This window comes from Trichechus manatus, unplaced genomic scaffold (assembly GCF_000243295.1).
Source record: "Trichechus manatus latirostris isolate Lorelei unplaced genomic scaffold, TriManLat1.0 scaffold00184, whole genome shotgun sequence".
NCBI classification, from domain to species: domain Eukaryota; kingdom Metazoa; phylum Chordata; class Mammalia; order Sirenia; family Trichechidae; genus Trichechus; species Trichechus manatus.
Genome location: NW_004444120.1, coordinates 1,853,796 through 1,880,915, shown reverse-complemented (window position 1 = coordinate 1,880,915; position 27,120 = coordinate 1,853,796). Strand labels below are relative to the sequence as shown.

Genomic DNA, 27,120 nt, shown 5'->3' with positions numbered 1-27,120 from the left:
CTGTCATTGGGTGTGTAGATGTTTATTATGGTTATGTCTTCATCATGGATCGTCCCTTTAATCATTATATAGTGCCCTTCTTTGTCTTTTATGGTAGATTTTGTTTTAAAGTCTATTTTGTCTGAGATTAGTATTGCCACTCCTGCTTTTTTTTGGTAGCTGTTTGCTTGATATATTTTTTTTCCATACTTTGATTTTTAAAAAATTTACATCTTTGTTTCTAAGGTGTGTCTCTTGTAGACAGCATATTGATGGATCTTGTTTTTTTATCCAAAAAATCTATTTTTGAAAACATAGTGAGCCAAAGACACTTCCTTCCATTAGGCCTCAGAGCCAACTGCAGGCATCAGGCTAAAAATTAAAGAAATCTTAGTAGTTCCTGAAATATACAGAACTTTGACCAAGCAGAAGCAAATCATCAATTATAAAGCAAAAACTCGAAGACTTGAGTGTTCTTCTCCAACCTCCCTGCAGCAAAAGAAATGCACGTGTGGACAACCTTTATTGATAGGACTTCCATGCAGGGAGGCTATGTGGCAGGTACACATGTGTACAGCCGCATAGCTGTTAAAGCTCTAAAATACTGCTATACCAGTTAGTGGATGGCTGCTCTCCTAAGCTCCTCAAGTGTCTCCCCTCCTCTAGGACCATCTTGGGTCTTTACTAGTAGAGGAAACGGAATCCCTGAGGGCTGAGTATCACCACTGCTTCCATACTCTTAGCATGGGAAGAAAAAGAAGTCTGCTAAGTGAGGAAAAACATAGGCAGGAAGCTTGTAACCTCACTCCTACCACATGCCCACAAAGCAGAAGAGGGGAGTTATGCACACAACTTTAGGATCCCAAATATGAGGGGACAGATCTCTGGCTCAGACAGCATGATAAGGAAATAGCCAAACTCCTTCCTCATTGCCTATAGAATGGGGTCCAAGTTCCTTAGCATGAAAATCAAGGTCTTACACCACTTAACCAAAATCTGCCTTTTCCAGTCTTCTATATTTACTCACCCACTCAATGCTTCAATCTGCTCTATCTAACTTTTGCCAATCTTATTATTTCCCCTGTAGACAGTCTAGCCATCCTCTATACCCCATTTCCACACATGAAAACACTTCCTGTCCTTAGGTAACAACTTGAATGTCACATTTTATGAAGGGCCCCCTAATAATTCAAGGCAAAATTAATCTCTCTCTCCTTTTTTCCTTCCATGTAAACTTATTTGTACCTCTATTACAGCATTTGTCACATGCCTTTTTTTTATAGAAGTTTATATTTGAGAGTCATCTAGTCCCATCCCTTCATTTTAGTATATGAGAAAACCAGGAAGTTAAAATGTTAGGTAAATTGCCCGTGGTCACACTGTTAGGGCATGTCAGAGTTGGGACTATAATCTAAATTTTAAATAAGTCTGATCCTCAAAATGAGGGAATATCTTCATGTTTTCACATAATGGATAAAGAACATGAGGCTCAGAAAAGTTAAATAATTTGTCCAAAAGCACATGACTGATAATTTCGGGACTTTTCCTGCATCATGCTTCCTCCATCATCTGTGTATCAACTGTCTTTTCTAGAGGACCACGACTTTTTCCAGCTTATCCTTAAGTCCCTACAGAGAACACAATGCCTGGCACATAGTAGGTGCTGAGGCAGTATTTTTTAAATTTAATTAAATCAGGGTAGGTATTACTAAAAACTCCCTGGCACCTATAAAAGGTGGCACCTTGCCTCGTCAACTTCATTAAAATACTTCAGTATAGCATTTAAGACTTTCTAAAATCTGCTTCATTCTGTGTTTCAGATCTTCTCTCCCATCATTTCCCCAGTTGAACTCTCCACTTTAGCCTATTCAGTGTCCCTCCCCAACTGCTCTGCCCATCCCCAAACTCATTTCTGCAGTCTCGGTTAATGTACCTCAAAGCTCAGCCTTACCCCTCCTAAGAAACTTTCCCTGCCCAATATGGACCAGCCATAATTATTTCCTCTCTTCAACAACTGTAAATATGGACCTAGTATCTTGAGAGGACTTTTGATTCTTTATTAAGCCTCCCACTGTGGGTAGCCAGTAGTTAGGGCCTGTTGTTAGCTTTCCTGTGGCTTGGCTGAAATGCAAAGGTCTGTAGGCATAGCTCAGGAGGAGCATGATATCTGCTTTTCCCATGCAAGTGCTGTTTTGCTTCTACCCATAACCACTTGAAAGCATGGCTAGTCAAATAACATCCCCAAGCCCAGATCAGGCTGCAGAGTGGCTGTCATCTGACAAAATGAGAAAGGGCCCTTCCCAGGCTCACTCACAGCCTTGGGAGGTGCAGTTGACAGCCCTTCAGCCCAAAAGAGGAAGACAGACTTCTGGTCTGAAGTGACTGCCGAGGTGGTTGGTGTTTCTTTCATGCGACATGGAATGCTGTAGCTCCAAGTAACAGAGCCAGAGTAACCATCCACCACCATCATCTGCAAAAGAGAAGACAAAGAGAGTGGGCATAGTCAGTCCTTAGAAAAGTAGCAGGCCAAGAACACAAGCACGCAACAAAACAAAACAAAACAGAGACAAACACGCACAGATATTAAAATAACGTATAGATTAACAGGCTGAACGTCTTAGATGTAAGCCAACTGGGTGCTCAGAGATCATTACATAATGGCTAGGGACCAGGAGCAAACTTCTGCAGCTCTTTTTCCCATTTAATAGAATTTAAAGAACTGTAGAATTCTACAGTGGGAAGGGGCCATGGGAAATCATCTAGTCCACCTCTCATTTCACAGACAAGAAAATGGAGGCTCAGACTCTGCTTACAAAAGGCCTTGGGTTCAACGTGGCAGAGACAAACTCTTCTGAAAGAGCAGAGAGGGAAAACCAGACCAGCAATTCAAGATTCCCTCTAGCAGTCTTGGGGAGCCTGAAGCCTAGTAATACCACATGAAAAAATTATATCCTGTCATACACATACATTATTTCATTTAACTGTCACAACAGCCTTATGAAGACAGGCAATATTATTACCCATCTTTTATAGATGCCAAAACTGAGGCTTGGAGAGATTAAGTAATTTGCTCAAGGACACCAGTGAGTAGTAGAGCCAGGATTACAACCCAGGTCTGAAACCCTAGCATCTCAGTTCTTAATCTTAACCGATCTATATACCCTCTCATTTAATCCTCCTAGGAATGCCAATGAAAATTATTCACTCTGCTTGGAAATGCCACACGATTTCTGTCTCTGGGTCTCCAGTCCTGGTGTTCCTTGCCTGGTATGCCTTTCCTTCCACCGCTTCCTCCTATAAATACAACTCATCTTTAAAGGTTCTGCTCGCATTTCCCACCTTTATAAAGTCTTCCACAATGACTAGAGCTACCACAGATATTCTGTCTTCTCTGAAATACTAGGCAATATATGTGCCTGAAGTATTTCATTTATTTATACCTGCCTTTCTCCACCAAGAGATTTTAGAAGGCCTAACTGTAAGTTACTGATCTCAAAAAAGGAACTCCTGCCTAAGGAGGTTAGCCTAGAAAAGCTTCCAACAGAGTATTATTTAGCACTGCATTGTGCTTTCATTTTTCTTATAAGTTTTCATTTTACCCATCCAGCTAGACATTGCGTTCTCTGAAGGAAAGGATCATGTTTTAGGTACTTTTTATTCCTCCGAATGCCTGGTGAAGGGCTGGATACAAAGTGTTCACTTTACATATGCTCTGATTGACTTGAGCCCCAAAGTTTTACCTTTTTCATCCCAACTCCATCCTGAATTTGCAGAAAGAAGTCTAAGGTCTGATCATCAGTAAAATACCCAGGAGTAGGCTGGCTGCAAATGAAGACAAAGTAAGCAATCAATAAGAAAATTAAAAACAAGGAACTCTTCCCCCTCCTTCTCCTGTATCAGCCCCAGATACCAAACAATTGTTCTAAAGAGTTTTGAAACATGGGAAGTAGAACAGACAGCAGACATGAGAAGGAGCACACTGCCAACCTGCGCAGGCCTTGAAGGCTCAACGTCCAGTAAGGTGTAAGATCTTGCCCTCGAAGCAGGACAAGGCCTCGTCTGGTTGTAATCAGGAGGTCGCTGCAGTTGGAATCTGGTGCCTTCACCATCTGGAGTAGCTCAACGCCATCACTGAATCAAACAAGACCCCAACAGTTAGTCTCTGACTTGGATGGGATTCTGATCTATTTATTTTGGCTTTTTCTGTCAGCGTGCATATGTTTGTATACATTCTTGTATGTATTTCCCATCATTATCTTATCAAGTGGGGGAATTCTGTCCTTTCAGTTGAACCTCACTTTTGCAACTCTTAGAAACCAAGGATCCCTAGCTAATCTCATGCAAGTTCAAAAGGAACAGCAGGAGAAGTGCTATGGTGCCACAGTTCTCCCGCTGGATACTCTGGGAAAAATAACAGAGCCAAGGATAAAGCAGGGGAGGCAGATGGAGATCTAAGCCACAAGCACAACACAGAAGGCTGGAAACGATCATTAAGCTTGGACAGCCACTTGTGGTTACACTTCATCAAATTATTTCTTTCTCTGTACAACTAGGATCATTCTATTCAATAGCTGTCAAATTCACAGAAACATGATATTGCTAAGAAAATGCTAGAAAATGACTTGAAACTTCTGGTAGAAAAGAACAGACAATTATTGCCTAGGCCTGGGTTTAAATGGATAAAGTCTACTGTATATAACAAAGTACATGGTTTTAGCTAAGAAATAAATAAGAATGAAAAATAAGATTCATGGTTGCTACCCTTACTTCTGCCAAAATGATGCCTTAACTAAGGGAAAAATACAAGAAAAGATTAGGGCAGACACTTCAGCACAGCTTTACAAACAGCTAAATAAATCTATCTCAAGGTTTCCCAGCCACATTCTCCCCCATTCACTTGGAAGCCTAAAAAAAAATCCCTCCTTTGCAACCTTTCTGTGAAGTGATCACACAGCGTGGTCACCACACGTAAATATCAACACATTATGCTACCAAGAGAAGAAAACTTCTCACTCACGTTAACCAGCCCAGAAGATGGTATGTAAGGCTGGCACTGCTTTCCCCTCAAACCTCTGCCCACATATTCACCAGCCCAACCAAACTTAGAGACTCCACGATCTCACTGCAACTAAGGACAGACGTCTGCCCTACCTGTAAATGTCAATGAGCTCAGACAGGTTGATGGATCTTCGCTTCTCCCATTCTGGCTCTTCAAGCTGCAGAGAAGGTGGTGAGCTGTCTCGATTTTGGGCCTGAACAAAAATGTCCCGCAGGGCAACAGCCTGGATATTGCCTAGCACCACAACAAAAACCAAGACTGAGAAGGTGAACTTAATAGAACCATCCCACGGTGAGGATCTGAGCAGGAAACGTGTGCCTGATCAGTTGGGTCTGACAGAGTCCACTCGGACGGGTCCAACATGGAATGAGTGGGGAAGTGGTTACCAGATGCTGAACAAAGATTCTTCTCCTTGGAGAAGGGATCAAGGGAAAGCAGAGTTAATAATCTGCAATAGGTGGGGAGAATGAGAAGCCCCTGCAATAGGAGATGACGAAAGGACTGGTGTCAGCAGTTCCTGAGCTTTCACCCTGTCTCACAAGGGAGACCTAGCAGACACACCAGTGAAGAGCAGTAGCAAAAACTAGCCTTGCTTCTTACCAAAGCCAAACAGGATGTAGACAGCCCCATTTGTGGTGATGTAAACCTGAGGACCAATCAGATTCCCCACTCCCACGATGTTGTACTTCACAGGTCGGCCCACTGGACTCCCTGTCCGGCCAGACACCAGCAGAAAGCACAGATCTGGCTGAAGAAGTGAAAGAAGGAGGTCAAGTCAATAGAAGCCCTATCATTTCCTGATCAAACAGCTTCTCCAGATAGTCCCTGCCACCTCATCACAGCAAAGGGCTCAGAAATACTCCCCAGACTGGAATAACACAAAGCCAAAGCTGCCTCTCTGTATCTCCCAGGAAGACAGACAGGGAGGTCAATGTCCCATTCTCTTATTAGATAACGTGCTGAGGACAACTTTATGGTAGCTCAGGTACTTTCTCTGAAGCACAACTGTTGCTGACTGAACAGTGTCCTGAAGTACAAAATTCTAATCTAATCTAGCTAAAGAGGGCTAGCTGATCCCCAGGTCCATAATCCTATGCTCAGAAACATCCAGTAATATTTGGTCCCAACTAGAATAAATCTAGGCAGTGCTCTCCCGTAATATTAGCTGTCTGGTCCAGCCACTATGAATCTTATCTCAAGCAGGGGTTGGCAAACTTTTTCTGTGAGGGGTGAGATGAAAACATTTTAGGCTCTGCCAGAACTAGTCTGCCACTGTACCATGAAAGCAGCCATAGACAATACACACATGAATGGACATGGCTGTGTTCCAATAAAACTTTATTTACAAAAACAAGCAGTGGGCTGGATTTGGCCTGCAGGCCATAGTTTGCTGATACCTGCTCTACAGGATTTTCTTTTGGACATAGAGTCACCAAAAAAAAAAACAAAACCTGTTGCCATCGAGTCAATTCCAACTCAGAGGGACCCTGCAGAACAGAGCAGAACTGCCCCATTGGGTTTCCAAGGCTGTAATCTTTATGGAAGCAGAACGCTGTATCTTTCTCCCTCAGAGTGGCTGATGGGTTTGAACACTGACCTTTTGGTTAGCAGCCGAGTGCTTTAACCACTGCACCACCAGGGCTCCTACAGAGTCACTAGTTGGGAAATATACGGATTGTATCGATATCTTGACTTCAGTGAAGCTTTTGACAAAGTTTATCATGATTTTTCTTATGGACAAGATATAAAAATGTGGTTTGTGATATACCCAGAGATACATGCTTACAGAGTCAATGCCAACCCAGAGAAAGGTTTTTAGTGGAATGTCATAGCACTCTCCTATTGCCCCAATCCTATAAAATATTTTTATCAATGGCGCAGATGACTAGAATTCAAGCTTATCACAAAACTGAGAGGGATAATTAAGATGCTGTATGATAAACTCAAAAGACAAAAAGGCCTTAGGCTGGAAGATGGGTCAAAATTCACAACATAAAATTTAACAGAAAAATATAAAGTCCTTCCATTTACATTTAAAATACCTTGGACCTCAGAATAGGGACCATTTATGTAAAAAAAACAAAAAGATGTTGGCAGCTTAACTGATCATAAACAAAAAGTGAATCTAGAAAGGCTACTGCAATCTTCAGCTGCATAAACAGAAATACAGAATCTATACCAAAAGAGGCAGTAATTTCATTATTGTTGATATAACTGGTTATCCTGCAAACAGAACACCGTTTTCAGATCTGGGTGCCACAATTTAAGTGAAAGGAAGACAAAGTGAAGTGCAAAGTAAAAAAAAAAACACAAACAAGACAGAGAGGAGTATGAACCTCATGTTGCATGACGAACAGTGTAAGAAATAGGGGGTATTTAACCTTGAGAGTAGCAGGCTTAGAGGACAGGCAATGGCTACAGGGGATTCTTGTAGAAAAGGGACTGGACTCATCATGTAGCCCCACGGGACTAAAGCCAGAACAATGAACGGAAGCTACAAGGAAGCAGATTTCTCGTCAACATGAGAGTTTCTAGAGTTGTCCAAAAATGAAATGGACTATCTCACAAATTAGTGATATTCCCCTCAGCCTGAGTGCTCAAGGAGAGTATAGGTGTCAATGTGTCTGGAATGCTGTATCAGAGATTACAGCATGGTGTGCCAGGTTTAACCACACGGCTGTTAAAGTCCCTTCCCACTAATGTTCTAAACCAGCTCAGTTCTTGCAATCCCACCCACTCTAAACCCAGCTCTAAGAATGCAATCAGTCCAAGTCACAGACCTAACATGTTTCCTTGGAAAGAGAGGAACTTCCACACTGTAACTTAAACAGGTTCCTCAGGTTCTTTGTTGCTGGTATAGAGGTCAAAAAAGGTCAGCATAAAGATGAAGCTACTGCTCTAAACCCATCACCTCTCCAAGATTTTTCTAGTACTATCACTTTTCAGGCAGAATGGAGACTATTCCATATCTGGATACTACTAAGTCTGAAAGACAAGCTGGGCAATACACTGGGTAGGGACAAAAAAAAAAAAAAAACACACAGAGAAGGAGTGGACAAAAAGCCAATTTTCTAACCGAGTCCTCCTTATTATGGAGGATCCCCAAAGGCCTGAACTGCTATCCTGTCAACCCTCCTGGCTACTAAGAAGCCAGTTGGGGCATTAATACCAAGATTTTTAAACTTGTTCAGGATATACAAAATTTTTCAATTCCTCACTTTGCCTCTGCTGACCATAATTCCATTAAGAAGAACTCCCCATACTTTTCCTTTTGGGACCTTCAGAGACTCACTCGCTGCTGGAGGTCATAAGCGAAATCCTGCCACCACCACCACTCCCTCACCCCCATCTCTTTATTCACAGTGGCTGGGAAAAAATGATTATATGAGTAACTCCTGAAGTTTTGGTTCAGGTTCACTGAGACCAACTGACTAGTTGAAGAAAACGAACAGAAAGTACCCTTAAAACTGAGCAGGCTTCAGAAATTGAGCTCATTACCTTTTTTCTTCTCACCTTACAGCAGAAACCTAAGGTATTCCCTAGTGGAAGGCTTTGAATTTATGGTACTCTTGGCAGAAAACCATAACATAGCAACAGATTTAATTATATTCTAAATACTTTACTTGCAGAATTTATAACTCTACTCCATATATGGAATACAAAAATCACAACAGCAAACACGGGGTCTATTAAAATTAAAATAAGCTATCACATAAGACAGAATTATCTGCATCCACATTTTTCCATGAATATTCTTTGCCATTTGTTTGATTCTTTTATCCACAAGCATTTCCTGGCCAACTAGCATGAGGAAGGTCTGAGAAAAAGTCTTAGAAAAGCTTTGACAAAAGCTCTGAGAAAAGCTTATTGAATAAAAAATTAAAATTAAAATAATTCTGTTCATTAATTTATTCTTTCCTGTGATTTGGGAGAAAGACTACTATTATCTGTGCGCAGAATAACTTATTCCAGTACGCTGGAAACAAAGTTTGTATTGTCACAGCATGTATTACAGCTCTCCTTTCTTTGGTCATTGTTGTTATTACTTATTTGACTTAGATTTTTTTCTATAAATATTTTATGAACTGTCTATAAGTCTACCCTTATATAAAGTTTATTTTATGGTTGAAATAGGATTTAAATATCTATAATATAATAAAATGAACAATACATTTACATAGTAAAAAAATAGGTACTATTCTAAGCACTTTAAATATGTTAGCTCTAATTTTCATAACAATCCTGCAAGTAGATACTAACATTCCCATTTTACATACAAAGAAAGCAGAACTGGATAAGTTACATGGCTTGCTAAGTCCTCAAAGCTACAAAGTGGCAGAGACAAAGTTCAAACACAGACCTATCTGGTTCCAAAGCTAATGGGTACCACAGTTAATGGAAACATAATGTGACTGCCAGGAGAAATGGCTCATCACGATAATTTCTTCACTGAATCTTACAAAGAGAATTTATTTAAAACTAAGCCCTAGTAAAAAGAAAGTTTCAAGCAGCATTTATAATAGTAACACTGGGAACTGAGATAACTAAAATTGAAACATTCCCTAAGAAGCAAAAATCAGTTAGTGAAGATCATACCTGCAATTCCCCAATGGCCAGAACCACAAGATCTCTAATGCCATCTTCATCCAGGTCTGGAAGCACCACGACTGGGGCAGCCAAGGTACCATTGGACAAAAACTTTGGGTTTAAAGTCCAAATGGCTTTCCCTAGGGAAGGACAAACAGGCTGATCACAGTTACCACTCTCTGGCTCTGGAAAGGGCAGATGCAACATTCTCAGCCCAAGAAAGAGAAACTCAATGGGCTGAACAACAGACAGTACCTCCTACTTACTTTTTTCCTTTAATTTTATCTTACTGGAGAAGAAGGGAGCAGGGGCATGTCACGGATTTAACTGTGTCTCCCAAAAATATGTGTTAACTTGGCTTGGCCATGATTCCCAGTATTGTGTGGTTGCCCTCCATTTTGTGATCTAATTATCCTCCATTTTGTGATGTGTTGTAAATCCTAATCTCTATATGTTAATGAGGTAGGATCAGTGTGGGGCAGATTTTGAGTCACAGCCTTACAAGAGGGTGCAACTCAAGACATACCTTTACTTAGGTCACACACTGAAGTCACATCTTTTATCTTACAAGAGATAAAAGGAGAGAGAAGCAGGTAGAGAGTGGAAGGACCTCACTATCACCAAGAAAGAAGAGCCAGGAGCAGAGTGCATCCTTTGGACCCAGGGTCCCTGTGCTTAGAACCTCCTAGACCTAGGGGAAGACTGATGCCAAGACACATGGAGATCTCCAAGGAAGATGTTGAAAGGAGACAAGGACCTTCCCCGAGAGTCGACAGAGAGAGAAAGCCTTCCCCTAGAGCTGGTGCCCTGAATTCAGACTTCTAGCCTCCTAAACTGTGAGAGAATAAATTTCGCTTTGTTCAAGCCATCCACTTGTGGTATTTCTGTTATAGCAGCACTAGATAACTAAGACAGGGTGTGAGCTAAAATCTTCACATCTAGATTTTTTGTTTAGATAAGATAAAGGTGCTAAAGTCTCTCAAAGAAAGAATAGCTAATTTGCCTAAGTCAGGGGAATTGATCTGTTAGAGATTATTACAACTACTAAGGAACCAATCAAGGGCAGCCAACCAGAAGACCAATTCTCAGTCCTTCTACCATACGTTTACATAAGTAAGCATCAGAGAAGCCACAAGAACTTTTCAAGATGACTTCAGTTCTAGAGTTAACTCACATTCAAAATTTTTTCACTCAGAAGCATCCCACTACTGAAGTCCTACTTCAAAAACTAGGAAGTTATTATTTATTCAGCTTCCCTGGAGCCCGTGGTCCAAGGTGCTAACTGGTTTTTTTAACAAGCATGTTGGCAGTATACTTATGATTCTCTAAGAAGCCTTCATTATATTTAATCCTTTTGCATTCCTTTTGGCATGTATGTCTGAAGGTAGCAAGAAGATACAAAGCCAAATCAGCATGCCTCGACAAACCTTGGTTTCTTCACTGACATATTTTTTACGTAGTTATGTCCAAGTTACCTGTGGACTCCACCTACACAAGTCTGAAGACAAAGCTCAGCTGTCTTTGTAGAAAGAACATCTGGGAGATTATAAGCCAAAGGCCGCAGGGTAGTTTCTGTTTGGATAACTCAGCTGAGCCCCATCCCATCTCCAAATAGGCTGAATCGCAGATCTATTTACTCAATCTATCAAAACCCTTTCTCCTATTTCCATTATCTACCTTCCGAAGGTAAATCAGACTTTCTACCATGCAAGGGTGGAGAAGGCCCTTCCTCACTGGATGAATCTAATCTAAGATTATAGCTCACTGGAACAGAGATCTTTCCTGGCAAATGATCTTTACCTGATGTTGCATTGAATGCGTTGAGCATCTTATGGGTCCCTGTCACAAGGCAGATGGTTGCAGCCAAGCTTCCTGGCATCAGATCCAAACATGTAATATCCCGGGCCTCCTCTGGGAGGGGACTGGACCAGAGTGTGCTGCCATTCATCCCCGACAGGCACATAAGAACAGCCGTTGGCCTGGAGACACCTAAGGGCACAGAGGAGAGACAAGAAAGCAAAGAAGGCAGAGAAAAAAAGAGGTAGAGAGGACAGGAGGCCAGAAAACCAAAAACAAATGGTGCTAAGGCAGTCACCCTTCCGTACTTCTGACCACAAGGTCTGAAAAGAGTGCCCATCAGATCTGCTCAACACGTCTCAGGTAAGGCAAGATGCTGCGGACCGTCTTCATGCTGCCTGGTATACACCGCTGCTGTGCACAACACATTTGTTTATATGTCTGTCACCTCGGCCCCACTAAATAGTGATATCCTTGAGGATAAAGACTGTCTCATTAATTACTATATCCTCAATACCTTGCAAAGTGCCTGGCACATAACAACCAATTGCTTGCTGAATAAAAGACAAGAGCAAAATAAAGAATATGGAAAAGTAGTTGTTGGAAACAAAAAAATCAGGAGGGAAAAGTATACTCAGAAAAAGTGAGACTGCTCTAGAATATGTGTAGAACAAGGAGCAAAACACCAGAATTCTAATCATTCCTAGTAAATGCTCCCTGAGAGCAGGAATTAAAAAAGAATTGAAATAAACCTGAAGATTACATGTAGCAAAGATCAGCAGATCCTCCTAGTCTAGAGTTCATGCAATCAGTTGATATGGTCCCAGTTAGGAAAGAATACTTGGGTAAACTTAATACCTAGGCCCAAGCATAGCTAGTTAATGACTAGAGTAACTCACCTACTTAACAAATAATCCTTTATGTCACTTAGACTATCAGAAGAATAACTTTCTCTTTCCAGTTTTACATTCACTTTCATATAGGGATACTGGCCCATCTCACACACTTTCCACTTCTGTCAACAACTAATACAGACAAACAAATGTTACGTTGTAACACTCCATGCTACCTGTTCCTCAGTATTACTAATTAAATATACAAGCTAAAAACAAGTGACAAACTGTGGCTCACTGTTTGAGACCTTGTTGCCAAGCATTGATAAACTGTAGTAATAAATGTTAACTTCCAGATTTTCCAAGGATGCTGTGAGAAATATACTGTGCTGTTCTTCCTACTTGAGGACCCTACTGACTCCACATCACTTCTCTGAATAATTTTTTCAGGGTGGTGACAGGATATCCCTTCCCCACTACACTGCGACTCCCAGAGACAGGGACCACGCTCATCTCGTTTAGCTCTATGTAACTAGCACGTAGTACAGTGCCTGCCACACAGTGGGCATTCAGTACATAGTTGTTGAATAAATTGATGGACAAATCACAAACAAAACCCTCCATCTCTCTCATGCTCTGAGGCACAGATCTGTGAACCTGCTGGCTGGGGTTATGCGCATATCAGTTTGGCGTAAGGGTTAAGAACAGGAATTTCAGAGTCAGGCTCTCTGGGTTTACATCCTAGCTCTACATTTACCAGTTGTGAGACTTTGGGCACGTTCCTTCACCTCTTCGTGTCTCAGTTTTCTCATCTGTGAAAGGGGAATAATATTAGTCTACCTCACAGGATTCTGCTGAGGGACAAATTTGTTCATATATGTTATGTACTTACAACAGTGCATAACACATAGGAAGAATTATATGTTATCAGGAAGGATCAGTCCCTGGAGAAGGACATCATGCTTGGTAAACTAGAGGGTCAGAGAAAAAGAGGAAGACACTCAATGAGATGGACTGACACAGTGGCTGCAACAATGGGCTCAAGCATAGCATTGTGAGGATGGCGCAGGACCGGGCAGTGTTTCTTTCTGTTGTACGTAGGGTCACTATGAGTGAGAACCGACTCGAAGGCACCTAACAACGAGAACAACATATTATTATTTTAAAATCTGTGGCCAAATCAGCTGGTCCATATTGTGTCCAAACCTATGTCTCTGCCATTATGAGTCCCGTGACATACGAAAATGACTAAAAACATCTCTAAATGGAAAAGGAAATGAGGGAAACTTTTATTTCAAAGGCTAATGAGTTACAGGCAGGAAAAAATGGAATCAGGGTTCAACCATATAAAAATCAATTTCCAGATCTGTCACAGACTGCTTCTACATATCACATAAGCCTGATCATTTCTAATAGCATTAGAGAGGCACACAATTTAGAATTCTCTAGAACACACCCAGCTGTTAGTCCTGGGGCCTGAAGGATGAAAAGGTAGTTACTAGAGCATCCTTAGGAGCCAGGGTGGCAGAAGTGGTTTGCAATCAGCTGCTAAACTGAAGGTTGACATTGGAACTCACCCAGCAGCTCCGCAGAAGAACGGCCTGGCAAACGGCTTCCGTAAAAATTACAGCCAAGAAGACCCTACGGAGCAGTTCTACTCTGTAAACATGGGGTCGCCGTGAGTTAGGGGCCCACCTGACAGCAGCTAACAACAACAGGGCATCTTTAGGGTTCCTGTATCAGTTTTCAGACGGCAGTTCTAATCGACTTTAATGGCAGCTACAGGATAAACCAAAAGCCCCTGTGCACCTATGCTGAAAATGGAACCCTTTTTGTGTGTGTGTGTGTGTGCAGTTGACATGTATTACAGTCAGGTTCCAGGAGACGGCACACTCAACTAGAATAAGCTGTGGAAGGGTTTAACAAAGAGACTATTTACAAAGATGTGGGCAGGGTACAGGGAAACCACAAAAGATAGTACAGTCCCTCAGAACTGTTGCCACTCTTTGGTCCAAAGAGACGAGGGGAGGAAGCAATTACAGGAATCCAAGAAAAGAAAGTCATGTGAGAGGACCACCTAAGAGGAGCTGTGGGCTGTGGTCAGGGCTGTAGCCATCCCGAGGTGACCCTTCTCCTCACTCTCTTCCCTCCCTCTAATTCCTTGCTGGTGTTCCCCACTGGCCGAACCCAGCTGGAAGCCACTAGGCAAGGCAACCTGTTGATATCATCCATAAGGTCAGCCTCCCAAAGCAGAGAGCAGGGGAGAGCAGATCTGGAGGGGTGAACAGAAGACAGAAGACATCCAGCCAAGACGTTTGTGTGATGTGTGTGAAGATATGTAAGTATGTGAACAAAAGTTTTCTCCCAGGGGGTAGGAAGGTAAGATAGAGTCAGCGTTTATTAGTTCAGAGTCAGCAGAAAACTGAAGAAAACTCAGGAAACCTAAGAACTAATGCTTGTTCACGTCTGGGGTGCAGGCAAGTCAGCACCTCTCTGCGTCTCGGTTTCTTCACTGAACTGGGTGACCGCCAAGAGCTCCTCCCAGCTCTAACTCCCTATGGTTCTGTGCAATTAGCTTTACTGATGGGCCAGAACTTCCTGGTAACAGTCATCATGTGTGACAGATCATGGGGACTTTCCATTCACTGCAGACCCTCTTCCACAGCGCCCCTCGGGAGACAACTCTGATGCTTTCTCTTAGCTGACAGTGCATCCAATTAATAAGCTTCTCCTATAATGGCTTCTAAGGAACCCTGGTGGTACAACCGTCAAATAGCTCAGCCACTAGCCAAAAGGTTGATGGTTGGAACCCACCAGCTGCTCTGTGGGAGAAAAGACCTGGCAACGTGCTCCCGTAAAAACTGCAGCCTAGGAAACACTATGGGGCAGTTCTACTCTGTCCTGTAGGGTTGCTATGAGTCGGAATTGATTCAACGGCACGCAAAAACAACAATAATAACATAGTAGCTTCTAAAAGCCATGTCTCTTACCTACTGCACTCTCATTCCTTGACGGAACAAAGGAGAGAAGTACATCACGCAGGTCATCCCCATTCACATCAGCCAATTCCAATGGAGACAGGTCCCCACCTGATAGGCACACAAAAAAGCAAGTTACCACAAATCAGCTCTCTGCTGCCAGGTTACAAAGGGAATGGACGCATGGTACTGCCAGCACCTCCATAAAACCAGGCGGACTTTCGGTTCCTAGACACTTCTCCCAATGTCTCCACTAAGTATAGCTAAAAAACCCTTTATTTATTGTATATATATGCGTGTGTATAATATCCACATACATATATACACACACACATACATTTAAACACACACACACACATACATATTTATATATAAAAGAAACATAAGGCTGAAAGATGGACAGCAGAAGGCAGACCAGCTAGGGACTCTGGGACCTGAGGAACGGCACGGCGATATGCCTCCTAGGCTGTCTTTTTGCTTCATATATCCCAGACAGGGTGCTGGAGAAGCTGGAAACCCCAACACGCCAACAAGCTCTGATTTTTAAAGTCCCAGGAAAAGCTGGCTCTCTGTAGCCAAAGGACCAGGGAAGGGGAAGCCTGGCAAGATAGAAGTTTTACATAATAACCACTCTACTCCCACTAAACATCACAGGTAAAAACTGCAGCCTCGCCCCCACCCCCACAGCAAAGGCCAAGTGCAAGCCGAGACCTCCACTCTCGCCCAACTGTAACAAGGTGCCCCCCAGCCCTAGAGTGGTGTCAGAGGACTTTTTTGCCACCTGACAATACTGAGGCCCCTCCACACACAAGGGAAGCCTACACTTCTACCCCCACCCAGAGGTAATAAGGCAGCCCTTCCCCTCCCCAGAAACCCTGGTGGCACAGTGGTTAAGTGCTACGGCTGCTAACCAAAAGGTCAGCAGTTTGAATCCACCAGGTGTTCCTTGGAAACTCTATGGAGCAGTTTTACTCTGTCCTATAGGGCTGCTATGAGTTGGAATCGACTCGACGGCAATGGGTTTGTTTTTTTTTCTTTTTCCCTCCTCGCAGGGGTGATGCCAGTGGAGGCCAGTGGGGAGCCTGGTCTTCATTCCCACCTGGCAGTAATGAGGTAGTGTCCTGCACCCCCACTGCCCCCCAGCACCCTCGGCAGCACGGAGTCAGAGCAGCCTGCCAAATCTGGAGAGAATTCACACACTGCTAGTGGAAGTGTAAACTGGTACAACAACTCTGGAAAATAATTTCACATAAACTAGCAAGATTAAAGAGGCACACATCCTATGACCCAGCAATTTCACTCCTAGGTTTATACCCTAGAGAATTCTTACACATCGCATCAGGAAACACGTACAAGAATGTTCTCAGCGGCATTACTTATTTTAAATTTTTTAAAAAAGCAGGAAGCCACCTAAATGTTCACCAACGGTAAAATGGATAAATAAATCATGGAATACACAAACCCTGAAATATTAGATGGTAGTGAAAATGAGGGAACTCCAGTTATGATGCATCAACATGGATGAATCTCAAAAATATTTAAAAAATAATTTTGAACAAACAGCAAGTCACAGAAGACTACATGATTACATTTATATAAAATCCCAAACCAGACAAAATGAAAGAACATATTTGGGGACGCATGCCTACGTGGTTAAACTTTAGAGAAGAGTAAAGGGATAATCAGCACAAGAGTCAGGACTGTGTATACCTTTGGTGGGCAGAGGAGGTATGGTCAGCAGGGACACACAGGAACCTGAAAGGTCTTTATAACGTTCTCTTTCTTAAGCTGGGTGGTGGACACACTGACAATTTGTTACTAGTCTTCATGTGGTACATAAACACTACATGTGCTTATTTAGAAAAATCAAAAAAGAAAGGAAGGGAGAGGCAGCAACTCTACTTGGCAGGAACATATCATAAATCAAACCTACTCAGTTTTGCCTTACGAGAAACTAAAGACAAGAACATGGAACTCATCAGAAGCAAATTCAACTGGGATCAGAAAAGTATCAGAGACAAAATATTCCTAAATCAAGATGATGCAACGAGCCTGGGAACAGCCTAATCCGGTTTACAAGCGGCAGGAATACTCAGCACTGACAGTTTAGATGCAATCCCCATCCTTGAGCCACAGCAAGCTGATTTAAAGTAATCTGCTCCATGATGAGACAAAACAGCCGGAATTACTTGGGCACAACCACCCTATCTACTAGTAGCAAGAAAGAAAAGACAGCAGTCCTCTTTTACATGAAATTATTTTAAAATAATGCTCATTTAAAACATTAAATGTCATTATTTTAAAATAATTTCATGTAAAAGGTCACGTTTCTATAACCCACGAATGCCTGAGGGTCCTACCAGAGCACTAGCCCCTGGTCTGGCCGGCCGTGGGCCCTACTTCTCTCTGTAAATACCCCTTCCTACGGCTTTGCACGTCCCTGATACAGTACTGGCGCCACAACAGGAAACCAGCAAACCACGGCTCTGTCCTCTCTGCGTCCACCGCCAACAGAGACACAATAGAACAGTGTTCCCCAGTGTTCGATACGTATCGTTCCATTCTTTTGTTTGATTTCAAATTTGACCCTCCTAACCATCTCCAAACACAGAGAGGAAAATGCTCAATGGCACACATTAATTTTTTAAGACTTGCAATGGAATTTCAAAGTAATCAGATATACCGTGAAGTTTTACGGAAGTAGGGCTGGAAATCCTACCACTCACTCACCTCCCTGGGGGCCCAAGTGGCGGCTCCAAGTGCTGTGCAGATCTCTAGGGGGACACGGGATCAGGAAAGCACATACGAGCACCAGGATCATTGAGATCACCAGAGTTAGCAGAAAGACAGATGTGCGCACATAAGACACGATGGAAGAGTTGGCCTTCTGCTCCAGGTCCCTGAGGGGCTCCGAGGGGTACCCCTCTGTGGTGACTTCTGAAAGATGTGGCTTTGCAGCCCCTGCAACCTCTGCATCGGAGTCGGGCTCTGGGGCTTCTCCCAGAGGACTCTTCCCGTTCTTGACCCCTCCGTTCTTCTGTTGCAAGTTAAGCACCAGCTCGTCTTCACTCTCGTCACTGTCAGCCTGTGTGAGGGGATCATACTCCCCTAGGTCTGGGCTCTTCTTCCCTGGAAACACAGGAAAACAGTTAGTCGTGGAGAACTGGGAAGGTACAGCCCTCCCCAAACAAATCCATGGTGACGGTGAACACTCGGAAAACAAAAACTCCAGGTTACATCACGTGTGGACCTGGGTGGCCGTTTCTAAGACAGATGCCAGCGACGTGGGGAGAATGGGGGAAAAGACAATCACAGTGTCCTAGAATTATACGCCTTCATAATCGGAAAACAAAAACTCCAGGTTACATCACGTGTGGACCTGGGTGGCCGTTTCTAAGACAGATGCCAGCGACGTGGGGAGAATGGGGGAAAAGACAATCACAGTGTCCTAGAATTATACGCCTTCATGAGTTCAAGGAACATGGAAAGGAGACAGAGAAATCAGCAAATTTCAAATATCTTTTAGTTACAACAAAACAAAAACACCTCTCAATTTGTTTGAATCTCACTAATGAAAAGGACCACGGCTCTTGGATTAACTGTCCATACAGCTAATGTACACAGTTCCCTAGATTTTCTTAGATCTCTGATATCCTAACCTTTCCTTGTAAACTTTTACAATTCTTCTCTGTACCCTGCTTTTCAGGGTCCAGTATCTGTGGCTTCCCAATTGTTCCTATGGAAACAACTTAGAAAGTTAAAACATTAAATATCATCTGGTGATGTTTTACTGGAAACTCACTTCTGAGAACCTTCCTATGATTCTAATACCCTTGCAGAAGATCTTTCAGTAAACAGTGTTCTCCTCTAAAACATGCTATTCTGAGCAGGTATTCTGGGACGGTTGGCAATGGAACAGGAAGGCAGAAGTGGAGGACCTGCCTTGAAGCTGGTCTGCACAGCCAGTACCCTGTTTTTACTTAGACTGGATGTTTATTTGGGGTGGCTGAGAGGTAGGAATTACAGCAGGGCTTGAGCATACCTCCTCCCAAGCTATCCTCCGCTCTCATTGCCAAGGACTGCATGATCATATGCCTTTACTTCATTTTGTAACCAAGTAAAAACCAAGAAAAGGTTTCTGTTTGGGGGGAATTACCTGGTAAACTAATGTAAACTCTACTGTCAAATCTTTTGTTATGAGGAAATATAAGAGACAGTACAATCCAGCTAATTAAAAACAAGAATTATTGATGCTACTCTCTGCCCCTGGGTCACTGTGATCTTGGTAATGTCATTTTATATATTACGTATCTCAGTTTGCACAACACATGAAATAAATAAAACACTATAGGGAGACCAGAAGCGGGAAAGTAAACTCTTTACAGTATGTGTTCATGTTTGGTCAATAAATGTCAAATTTTTAAAAATGAATATTCCACAGAATTATTTTATAATATTAAGTACTTTGCAAAAAACACAGAAGATACTGAGTAATCTGATATTCTATTAACTAGAAATTTCTATCCACTTTCACTTTGGGAGCTATTAACTTTTTTCCAATAAACATGGGATTTGATTTTTAAATGCACAAATAACAAAAAAATAAATAAACTGATTATTAGGAGCTTAATTCAAAACAGTATTTCCAGGAGATGTCACAGGGTCAGTACAGGTTCAAGGTAATCACTTACAATTTATATACATTCTCTATAAGCCAAAGTACTGTATTAATCAGGGCATACCATCCCCTGCCCATCCCAGATGGTTTTCTATGTGTAATAATTTGCAAACAGAACCATGTTGTTGTCAAGTGCCGTCAAGTTGATTTCGATTCCTAGCAACCCCATATGACAGAACAGAACTGTCCCACGGGGTTTTCCTGGCCGTAAACTTTGTGGGAGCAGATTGTCACATCTTTCTCCTGCAGAGCCGCTGGGTGGGTTTGTAAAATGATTTTTTTTTCCGCTAACAAAAAGAAAGAAAATACCTGACAAAGAGGAAAACATACACAGCATCCCCAAACCTCAGGGTTGGAAGAGACTTCAAGGTTCCCATAATCCAACCCCACCCCCATTCCAAAACTGCAACTCCTCACACTCACTCGCCAGGCAGTCCCTGGTGCACACGTGAACATAACCAGTATTACGTCCACTCCCCTCCAATCAAGAGAGCAAGTCCTTACACTGATTCAAGAATCTATTTCTGGCCACTTGTCAACTATCTGTCCTAGTTTTAATTTCTGGGACCCCTCTTCCACATAAAAATCCTTCAAATACTTGAAGATATTAATCATAAGAGACATAAATATGGTATTTAAGAGCTCAGGTCTTTACAACCAGATAAAAAGAGTCAAATTTTGGCTTTCTTCTTATTAACTATGTGACTTCAATTAAATTTCTTAATTATAATTGAGCTTCAATTTCCCTATTTATGAAATGGGATAATAATTGTTCCTATCTCACAGGATTGTTATGAGGATTAAATAAGTAATATATACATGCTTCTTAGTGCCTGGCCTAGAGTAACAGTCAATAAATTTTAGCTTCTATTATTATCATTACTATTACTGTTATTGGAAACCCTGGTGGCGTAGTGGTTAAGAGTTTGGCTGCTAACCAAAAGGTCACAGTTGAATCCACAAGGCACTCCTTGGAAACCCTACGGGGCAGTTCTACTCTGTCCTATACGGTCGCTATGAGTCAGAATCAACTTCAGGGCAACGGGTTTGGGTGTTTTTGTTTTTTTTTTTTGGTATTATTGTTATTATTACCATTATAATTATCATTACCATTACTGTTGGATTATATCTTCCAACATCCCCCACCCAGTCTTCTCACCTCCAAGTTAAATATTTCCACCTCTTTCAACTCATTATCGGAAGAAACACTGTTGCTGGTATTCTTGCCCTCCGGTCAACTTTCTTCTGGATACAATGTGATATGTCACTGTTTTTTCAAGTATGGTACCCGGAACTGGATACAATCCCGAGTACAGTCTGACCAGGACAGTGGAGGGCAGAACTGTGTCCTCTCCTGTTCAAGACAGTACACTGCAATTCAATCACTGGAACCTAAGCTCTCAGTAGCTTTCTTGGCAGTCACATCACACAAGTGAGTCAACTAAAACTCCCAAGTATTTCCTACACACACTCCTCCTATCCTATCATTGCACAATTGAAATTTTAGCATCAAGTGAAAAGTTCAGCATCAACCCCTACTAAATTCTACCTTGCAATAAATCTATCAACCTGAAACAGTACCTTTGCCAAAGGGAAATCATAAATAAAATAGTGGCTGACAAACAATTTAAAAGAAATGCACTTTTGTTATATCATATACTCTCACAGGCAGGGAGAAAGACAACTTGGCTGCATATGCTACAGAAACTTGTAAAATCTTTAATAAGTCTATAAAAATAATTTGCATGTATTCTTTGAAAAACAAAGCTGCTGCTGAATTTGTCTGTTTAAAAAGATGATATGCTTCTAGTTAATGGTGGCAAAGGAAGGCATTTCTGCCATACTGTCTTCCTAACACCAGGAAAAACAAAATGAAAATTTTTTTAAAACAGGAAACAGCCACATTCCCAAACCACAATTTGTGAAAAACTGTTGCCAAATGCAATGAAACATGTATCAAAGTGAAGAAGCACTGTAGGAGGAGACACATATTTCTGCACATCTCTAGCAACGAACAGAGGTCACAGAATTAATGACGATCATGATGATAATAACTGGGGTGCCTACTATGCCTTCAGCTCTGGTCCAAGCACTTTACACAGATTAATTCATTTAATCCTCACAATAACTCTATAAAGTAGGTATTATTATTATTATCCTACTTTATCAACAACAACAAAGAAAACTAAAATATAGAGAGGTAATTTGCCTAAAATCACAGAATTAGCGAGAAGAAAAGCCAGGATTCAAAGCCAGGCAATGACTAAGAGTCCATACTCTTAACCAGTAAGCTGTACTCCCTCCCGTGTTCTAAAAATATATAGTCATACCAGTAATCACTTGCTTGAAAAGGCAAATTCTGGAATCACAGAGCACCAATGAGCTCCACCAACACTACAGAGTCAAAGGGGAGGTGAGACTGAATGAATGAGAAAAAGCGTAGGTTTATATCTTTGCAAGAAGCAGGCTGTGAGCACAGCAGGGTAGAAACGTAACTAAATACAGGGGCAATCCTTTCTGATGAGGTTGATTTTTGTTGCTGGTTTGTGACTTTGCAGACCCCATGCATTACAGGATGGAACCGCTCCTCAGGGTTTCCTCGGCTGTAATCTTACAGAAGCAGCTCACCAGGCCTGTTTCCTCTGCGGTGCCCCTGGGTGGGTTTGAACCGCAAACCTTTTGGTTACCAACCGAGTGCAAACCATTTGCGCCATCCAGGGACCTTCTTAACAGATTGATTCTTGACAGTTTTATCAGTCCAGGTCCAATTAGGAGACAGAAACTAGACAAGTAATTCAAAGAAGGAAAGTTTAATATAAAAAAAATTACTAAACAATGATAGAAGTATACATATTAAGATGGAAAGAGAACTCTAAAAGGTACACTAGGCCTGAGGGACCATATCCAAACAAACTTAGTACTTAAGGGGCCCAGATCCATTTTCACAGATCAGGCAACAAAGGTGAATTTGGAGCTGAGGAGCAACAAACTTTTAAATGGCACAACAACCAAAGAGAAGTAAATGCTAAATCAGCAGTCTAAGGTGACAAATAGGCAGCCCCCAGCTAGCCAGGATAGAGACACCCACAAAGGAAGAGTGCCAGTGGGAAAGAGATCTGAGTTAATAAGCCTAAATTCTAGCTTCCAACGGACCCAGCTCACTCCCCTAACTGCAGCTTGCACTTCATATGTCAGCAATAGCTAACTGTAAAACAACTGCCCTATTTAAATATGATCAATAATCAGAAGGAGTCCCTGGGTGGCACAGTTAAGCAATCAACTACTAACCAAAAGGTTGGCAGTTCAAACTCACCCAGAGGCACCTCGGAAGAAACAACTGGCAATCTGTTTCCAAAAGGTCGCAGCCTTGAAAACCCTATGGAGCAGTTCTATACTCTGCACGCAGGGGGTCACCAGGAGTCGAAATTGACTCAACGGCAATGGGTTTATTTATTTTATTGTGTTTTAGGTGAAAGTTTACAGTGCAAATTAGTTTCTCATTCAAAAATTTCTACACAAATTGTTCTGTGACATTGGTTGCAATCCCCACAATGTGTCAGCACTCTCCCTCTTTCCCTTTGCACCGTGGATTCCTCATGTGCATTCCTCCCGTTTTCCTGTCCCTTCCTGCCTTCTGGTCTTTGCTTTTGGGGAGGTGTTGCCCATTTAGTCTGTATACTTGATTTAACTAAGAAGCACGTTCCTTGCGTGTGTTATTGTTTGTTTTACAGGCTTGTCTAATCTTTGGTTGAAAGGCTGACTTTGGGAGGGGCTTTAGTTCTGACTTAACAGGATGTCAGGGGGCCACAGTCTCAAGCGTTCCTCCAGTCTTTTGTCAGACGAGTAAGTCAGGTCTTTTTTTGTGAATTTGAATTTTGTTCTACATTCTTCTCCCGCACTGTCCAGGACCCTCTATTGTGATCCCTGTCAGAGCCATTGGTGGTGGTAGCCAGGCACCATCTAGTTCTTCTGGGCTCAGGCTGGTAGCGGCAGTGGTTCATGTGGTCCATTAGTCCTTTGGACTAATATTTTCCTTGCATCTTTGGTTTTCTTCATCATCCTTTGCTCCGGGCAGGATGGAACCAATAGATGTATCTTAGATGGCCACTAGCAAGCTTTTAAAACCTCAGACACTACTCACCAAAGCAGGACGTAGAACATTTTCTTTATGAACTATATTATGCCAACTGACCTAGACGTCCTCCAAGACCATGGTCCCCAGCCTTCAGCCCCAGTAACTCAGTCCCTCAAGGTGTTTGGATGTGTCTAAGAAGCCTCTATGACCTTGCCTTAGTCAAGTCGTGCTGACTTCCCCTATATTGTGTGTTGTCTTTCCCTTCACCAAAGTTAATACATATGTACTGTCTAGTTAGTGATTTCCCCTCCCCACCCTCCTCCTCGTTTGTAACCATCAAAGATTGTTTTTTTCTGTGTGTAAACCTTTTCTTGGGTTTTTATAACAGTGGTCTCATATATTTGTCCTTTTATGATTGACTTATTTCACTTAGCATGATGTCCTCCAGATTCATCTATGTTGTGAGATGTTTCACAGATTCATCATTGTTCTTTATCATTGCATGGTATTACATTGTGTGCATGTACCATAATTAGTTTATCCACTCATTGGTTGATGGGCACTTTGGATGATTCCATCTTTTTGCTATTGTGAATAATGCTGCAGTGAACATGGGTGTGCATATATCTATTTGTGTAACGGCTCTTATTTCTCTAGGATATCTTCCTAGGAGTCGGATTGCTGGATTGAGTTTTTTTTTTTTTTTTTTTTTTAATGATCAGAAAGGAGCCATCCCACCATAACTTAACATTTTGATCAAAGATTCTACGATAACAATCCTGATCAAAACAGGGGAAAATGCAGAACAGAATTTTAAATTCTCATGGAATCCAGACTTTCTAGAGCCATGGAGGCTGGATGAAACCCTGAAACTACTGCCCTGAGATAATCTTTAAACTTTAAACCTTAAACCAAAAACATCCCTTGAAGTCTTCTTAAAACCAAACAATAGTTGAGTTTAACTAGTAAAGAATGTCTGCCTTGAGCACTGTGTTCTTTTAGGAACTATCTATACGGGATCAAACTGACAACAGCAACTTGAAAGAACAGGAAAGTTAGGGGGCAGTGACTTTATGTTAATGGGGGAGGAAAACTCAGAAAAGGAAGGTAAAAAAGATAGCACAAGTCAAAGAATGTAATCGCTGTCACTGAACTGTACATGTAGAAATTGCTGAATTGGTGTACATTCTGCTGTGTATATTCTCAACAATAACAAAAATGTTATTTAAAAAAAAAACCTATGGGGCAGTTCTATTCTGTCACATGGCATTCCTATGAGTCAAAATTGATTCAATGGCACCTAACAACTATATGCAAGAATTAATTATGTAATAATAATCTAAAATAAGCAGTTGAAAATACAATTTTTAAAATGGATATAATTTCTACTCAGCTAAAAAAATAAAAATTTATACTTTTAATGAAATATGTATAAGGTTAAGATCCTTAAAAAAAAAATTATGAGAGGAGGCGGGGCCAAGATGGCAGAGTAGTCAGACGCTTGGGGTGGACCCTATTACAACAAAGACCAAAAAAAAAACAAGTGAATCGATTACATATGGCAATCTGGAGTCCTGAACATCAAAGGCAGAGTTGAGGAACCACACTGAGTGGCAGGGGGAGGGAGAGACGGTTCAGAAGCAGCGAGGAGTTGCCAGACCTGACCCAGCAAGAGCCTGAGCCCTTCAGGCCTGATCAGCTCATGGATGAGCGGTGAGGCAGGCAAGCAGCAGTGCTCGGGAGGTGCATCTTCCGCACCGGGAGAGACCCAGCGCCAGAGAGTCTACATGGCCTCCCAGAACCAGTGAGAAGCAGCCCTCATTGGCGAAAGATACGTACTTGCGTACGGCTTACTGCACGGATCAAAAACACCCCCCTTAGGGAAAAACCTCCCTCCCATTTACCTCCCCACTCCCTGCTCTGCACTGGGTCCCAGACCGGCTTCAGCAATTGCCGAGTCCCCTGGGACGGAAGAAGGATCCATCATATGCCCAGAGCCATTCTCCCCACCTTGGAGTGTGAACAAATTAACAAATGGGGAAAAAATAAACTGCTGGCTCCCCTAAGTCAGGAACCCAGGATAGCACAGCTCCTTTGCTAGGCACAGGCATAAGGGATCCATGGACTCTGAGTGCCTTTCCCCCTGCAGAGACTTGTGTGGACCCATCTCAACAGAATAGACCCTCATTACTACAGTACCACAGGGTATATACCGGAACTCTAACTTCAACTGTTTCAGCTGTGAAGTGGCAGGTTCCTGACATTTGACACTGCTCTGCCCATTAAGCAGGGTCTTCACCTACCCACATCAGGGGCCTGAGGACTGGTGGCTCCACCCATGCCACCTAGCCACCTGCAATAGGGGCCCATGAATAAGAGGAGCCCCCCAGTCCTTAAAGCCAACAACATTAGGTGCTCATAGTTCGGCTGTAAAACCCACCCACCTATGCACTCTAGGGAAAAGGGACACGCCTTCCTCCTGGACACTTGGGGGCGGCCATCAGCCCCCTGCCATGCTCAGAGTGCGTCCCCCTGCTGCAGCCAGATGCCTGTGCCTACACCAATCACCCATGCCTGTCTAGGACTGTAAGTGAGAGCCTGCACCACACACTTGGTGGCTATCTACCTGGACACCTGAGCCATACAGGAGGAGTGGGCGGACTCATGAGCTCGCATACCTAGTATCATATCTAACCACCTGGTGACAGGACATTAGAACTTCAAAGGTGCCAATAACCAAACTAGCTCACATGAGCAGCCTATTTGGCCATATCAAAACAAAACAAGAAGCTAGGACACAGTAAGCAAACATAAAATAAATAAATATAATAACTTATTGATGGCTCGGGGACAACGGTCAATATCAAATCACATAAAGAGACAATCCACAATGGCTTCAGCAAGCTCCCAAAACAAAGAATCTAGAAATTTTCCAGAGGAGAAAAATTTCTTGGAATTACCAGAGGCAGAATACCAAAGATTAATATACAGAACTTTTCAAGAAATTAGGAAGGAAATTAAGCAAAACGCAGCACACACAATAGAGGAAATTAAAAAGATTAGAGAAGAGCGTAATGACAAATTTAACAGGCTGCAAGAATTCATAGAGAGACAGCAATCAGAAATCCAGAAGA

General features: G+C 42.2%; 1 protein-coding gene across 1 annotated transcript in view; it reads right to left on the bottom strand.

Moving 5' to 3' along the window:
• Positions 1–27,120, bottom strand: part of FAM234B (family with sequence similarity 234 member B) — a 49,949-nt gene that overhangs the window by 13,592 nt on the left and 9,237 nt on the right. Inside the window, exons 2-10 of the mRNA XM_004387329.2 lie at positions 17,964–18,362; positions 15,246–15,344; positions 11,426–11,614; positions 9,635–9,765; positions 5,639–5,786; positions 5,131–5,272; positions 3,967–4,110; positions 3,720–3,801; positions 2,294–2,449 (exon numbers count right to left, since the gene is read on the bottom strand). Of these exons, the coding sequence (XP_004387386.1) occupies positions 2,294–2,449; positions 3,720–3,801; positions 3,967–4,110; positions 5,131–5,272; positions 5,639–5,786; positions 9,635–9,765; positions 11,426–11,614; positions 15,246–15,344; positions 17,964–18,362 (1,490 nt within the window). The remainder of the gene's footprint in view (positions 1–2,293; positions 2,450–3,719; positions 3,802–3,966; positions 4,111–5,130; positions 5,273–5,638; positions 5,787–9,634; positions 9,766–11,425; positions 11,615–15,245; positions 15,345–17,963; positions 18,363–27,120) is intronic.